The sequence below is a fragment of the Drosophila ananassae genome (genome assembly GCF_017639315.1).
Source record: "Drosophila ananassae strain 14024-0371.13 chromosome Y unlocalized genomic scaffold, ASM1763931v2 tig00000096, whole genome shotgun sequence".
NCBI classification, from domain to species: Eukaryota; Metazoa; Arthropoda; class Insecta; order Diptera; family Drosophilidae; genus Drosophila; species Drosophila ananassae.
The window spans coordinates 466513-471176 of record NW_025319058.1 but is presented as its reverse complement, the minus strand read 5'-3'; the positions used below and the strand labels follow the sequence as shown (position 1 = coordinate 471176).

Genomic DNA, 4664 nt, shown 5'->3' with positions numbered 1-4664 from the left:
CTTATGTTTTATTCTATGGGGATACATGTTAGGGTAAGAAAGAATAATAAATTACAAAGCTTACCGCAGTTTAACCTCCCACACTCTATCACAACAACGACAAATTCACCACACGCGCCATTAGTTTCTATCCTAGTGTGCCCAACCTCTTCACGAGTGCACAATAACAAAATTCTACTTAAATACTAACTATCGATAATCGATCCGCGACATCCCCACCTCCGTGAAGAACTTCTTCACTCAAATCCAAAGCCGCCAACTTTGAAGCGGGGCGCATTATCCAGCGGGTCCGATCTCCATCCATGATCCTAACGCGGGCTCGTCTGACCTCACCATCCGTTCCAGCAAGGGTCTCCTCCACGCCTTTCCAGACGAAGCACTCTCCGCAGTCTCGTAATCCAGAACCTGGTCCGGATCTCCGCCATAGTAGCATCCACGTTTTGATGCTTCATCCTCACATGGGCGTCGCGCACAATCATCTCCGTGAGACCATGCCGGTGGGAGAGGATCACTGGCCTCCTGGCGCTGTAAGGTATACATAGCGCCGCATCGATCCTGCCATACGCTCGCAGGATTCCATTGCCATCTAGGTTTGGCGCCAGTCCACATATGTCGCTTCCTTTAGCGACGTCCAAGTCCTTCTCTGCGGCCTGCACCTCATCGGGGAACGCCTCACGTTGTGCTCTACGGAATAACAAGTCCTCAGCTGCTTCACACTCAGCTACATTGAGGCCGTAGTTCTCCAGCTCATCTCGTTGTCCACGGCATCGACGTATGAACCTTAGGACCCAAGCCGTAGTCCTCAGCAATCGCCTGTAGCTTGAGAATCTCTCCAGCGATATGAACGGGTCACTCGCTCCAACAAGCACAAACTCACTCAGCATCTCCTCTTCGTCTTCTGCATCCGCTTCGTCGGTGGGTTCAGTTCCTGGCCAGCTGCCCGCTGGTCTCCTCAGGAATGCCGGTCCTCTTAACCAGCGTGACTCCTCGCTTAGGTCCACGCTGCGTTGCGCTCGAGTTGCATCATCTGCCACGTTGTCGGCGGATGGTAGCCATCTCCATTGGGCCACCTTCGTCGACTCCAGAATCTCGGCTACTATGTTCCCTACGAACTGCTTGTAGCGCCGGTGTGTGCTGCCAATCCAACGCAGCACTGTCTTCGAATCCGTCCATAGCACAGTCTCTGCAATGGCCACACTATGGTCCTGTCTGACTGTGTCCATCAACCTCGTTCCTAGAACTGCTGCCTGCAGCTCCAACCGTGGAATCGTCATCGTTCGCATCGGTGCACACTTCGTCTTTGCGCACACGAACCTCACTTGCACGTCGCCGTCCTCGTACGTGATCCTCCAGTAGACCACTGATGCGATTGCCGACTGACTCGCATCCACAAATACGTGCATCTCGACAGTCTTCACCAGCTCGGATCCAAAGTAGTGACGTGGGCACCGAAAACGTTCCACTTTCTCCATCTCTTTACGCCAGTCCATAAAGGCGTTGTACATTTCAGCCGGTAGTGGTTCATCCCATGAGATCTTCCTCCTCCAGACCTCTCGCAGCAACAACTACGCTGTTATCATTAGACAACACAGGAATCCCAAAGGGTCAAACGTTGACATGACCATGCTCAAGAATTCCCTTTTTGTGGCAATTCTCTTCCCATCGGACACGACGGGGGCGACTTTGTGGTACTTCACTCGAAACCTGAAGTCGTCCGTGGCTGGCTGCCACCGCATTCCCAAAATCTTTTGCTCGGCCTCACCCCATCCAATACTCTGGGCGTGATCACTGGGTCCAAGCATCCTCTCCACTGTAGGCGAGCTGGACGAAAACTTGCAAAGCTCAAACCCGCCTTCTGCATGTATCTTCTTCACTCTGCTAGATACTTCGATAGCTTCGCTCTCTGTGGCAAAGCTGTCCACATAGTCATCCACGCAGTGGTAGTCGACGATGGCTTTGACTGCTCTGGGATCCGAATCCAGGAATCGCTTGGCATTCACTGTCTTCACATGATGCGCCGCACTCGGTGAGCATGCTGTTCCAAAGGTCATCACGCACATCTCGTAGACGTCGGGGTCCCGTTGGTCATTCCCATCTCTCCACAGAAATCGTTTCGCACATATATCCTCGGGTCGGATCAGCACCTGGTGAAACATCTCCTTAATGTCGCTGCAGACTCCGACGGCACCTTCCCTAAAATGGAAGAGGATAGATGCCAAGGCCTTATAGTGTTGCGGCCCCTTGCTCAGCGCAGAATTCAGCGATACTCCTCCAACTCGTGCCGCTGCGTCGAATACTAATCGGATCTTCCCTGGCTTGTTGGGATTCTCCACTCCAAAATGCGGCAAATACCATGTTCTATCGCTTTCCGAATCGATCTCCTGCCGTTCCAGACGCCGAGCGTATCCCTTGTCGACATAATCATTGACAATCCGTGAATACTCTTGGGCGAACTGCCCATCTCGCTTTATTTTCTTCTCGATGTTGACCAATCTATTGTACGCCATATCATAACTACGTGGCAGCACAACGTTATCCGTCTTCTCGCACCATAGTATCCTCCAAGATCTTCTGAGCCCTCACGTCGTCGCTGGCTGCGGCCGCTGGCGCCGCCTTCACACCGAAGTTCTCGATCGCTGGGAGGACTTGCCTGCTCCACTGATCTCCAGACGTACCACGTTAGTAGGCTCTCTTGTGGCCCTACCTCCGAACCACTGAACGTTCAGCTGACGACGTACTCCTTGTACGCCTAGCTCTGCAACCAGCTCGTTGTCGACCATCGTCACCGAAGAACCTTCATCCAGAAGAGCGTACGTGTCCACCTGCTTCCCACCTCCGTATAGCGTCACCTGCAATACACGGAACAGAAGTCGTTCTCGGTCCTCGTCGAGCTCAAATTTCTCTCCGGGGTCGCAGAGGCATCCACGGATGAGGCTGCTCCTTCATTCACTTGGACGCCTCTCCAATTGCCGCCTCGCTGTGGCGGTCTCCTGAAGCCTTCGTTGTTTGCCTCATGAAGAAGACGGTGATGCTTCCTCCTGCATCCATTCACGGTGCACTCTTCTGACGCAGCGCAGGATCCAGTCATATGCCCGCTTTGCAAGCACATGAAGCATAGGCGATGTCTTCTTGCGAGTCTCCACCTCTCTGTAGGTGTGGCTCCAATAAATCGTTGGCAGTCCCGAACTGCATGTTGTCCAAGGCCTTCACAAATTGGACAATTCCTGCGGCAGCTCTCCTGTTGCTCGTCCTGCTCTCGGTCGACGCTGGCATGAAGCAATCGACGCCTTGGCTCCCTTCCATCAATGTCCGCCACCACGCAGACCACGTTGGCTAGTTCCATCAACCACGAACTGAAGTCCACAATCATCGGATAGGGCTGAATAGTTGCAGCGTGCCTTGCCCAGTCCACTCGTTTGCTTATTGGGAGCTTGGCCACAAGCTCTTCCATCAGCATAGGGTTACCCAGGTGCTGCTCCGCCTTCGCTGACTGTAGGAAAGCCTTGAGGTTGCTGACATGGGTGGCGAATGCGACGAGCTTTCCCAGGTTGTGCTCCGTAATTGCAGGCACATCTCGAATGCTGTTGAGCTGGCTGCGTATTAGTTGCTCCGGTCGGCCGTATCTGAATCGCAGCTGCTCCACCGCTGCATTCGCATTGCTGGGGTGAATCAACAACGACTTCACCGTCTCACGCGCGTCGTCCTTTAGCGCCTTCAGTAGCCTTTGGTTGTTCTCCAAGTCCGTACAACCATACGCTTGCGTCGTCTCCGTAAACGCGCAGTAGAAAATGGGCCAGTCCTCTGGCTTCCCTCCGAACGTAGGCAGTTCAGGAAGCTTTCGTGGCGCCCAGCGTACAGTTCCTCCAATGCTCGTCGCCCAAGCACCGTCTCCAGGAGAAGGCGCACGTACCGATGTTCCACCGGACACTTCATTCTGTAGCACGAAACCATGCGCTGGAACAGTAGTGCCGGTGGCGCAAAATGGCGATGCTTGATTAATCCTCGTGGTACAGTTCTGCGAACACGGTACCGTTTGAGATCCGCTCCAGGGTGGCGGTCTCTCTGACGCCGCATAATAAACACTTGTTGCGTTGGGTACGGTCAGGCCGGTTGAAAATGGCGGCTGACCTACCCCAACCTCACTCGAAATAATGGGGCCAGTGCGTTCCATATTAGCGCTGCGAGCGCGTTCCAACTCCTTCTCCAACTCGGCGATCCTATCCATGAGGTCGGCCACCTTCGGTTTCCTGGTGGCTCCAGATGCTGCCAGCTGCGCTGATGACGCCGGGGCTTCACTGCCTCGGCCGCCGGCTTGCGACGGTTGCGGGGCCAAAACGCTGCCATCTACTTGCGGTGCGATATTCTGTCCCTCTTTCAGTCGGGGACTCCTTCTGGGCGAATGGTGCATCATGTCGTCCAGGCAATATCGATCCTCTCACCAGGGTGCTATTCCAAAACAATGTCGCCAGTCGCCTGACTGCGAATAATAGCTTCTGTCGTCTCTCGTGTGGGAGATGCCTTAAACAAATGTACGGCGGCGATGGGGCAACTCGCTTCCAAAACACAAGCCAATGTGTATGCGTACAACTTATGTTTTATTCTATGGGGGTACATGTTAGGGTAAGAAAGAATAATAAATTACAAAGCTTACCGCAGTTTAACCT

The 4664-nt window shown here is 53.7% G+C and overlaps 1 protein-coding gene across 1 annotated transcript; it reads right to left on the bottom strand.

Annotated features, from left to right (window-relative positions):
- Window positions 1-329: 329 nt before the first annotated feature.
- Window positions 330-1505, bottom strand: LOC123258174. The gene has a single exon (XM_044718052.1). It carries the CDS (start codon window positions 1503-1505, stop codon window positions 330-332), a length of 1176 nt encoding a protein of 391 aa, XP_044573987.1.
- Between the last annotated feature and the right edge of the window lie 3159 nt (window positions 1506-4664).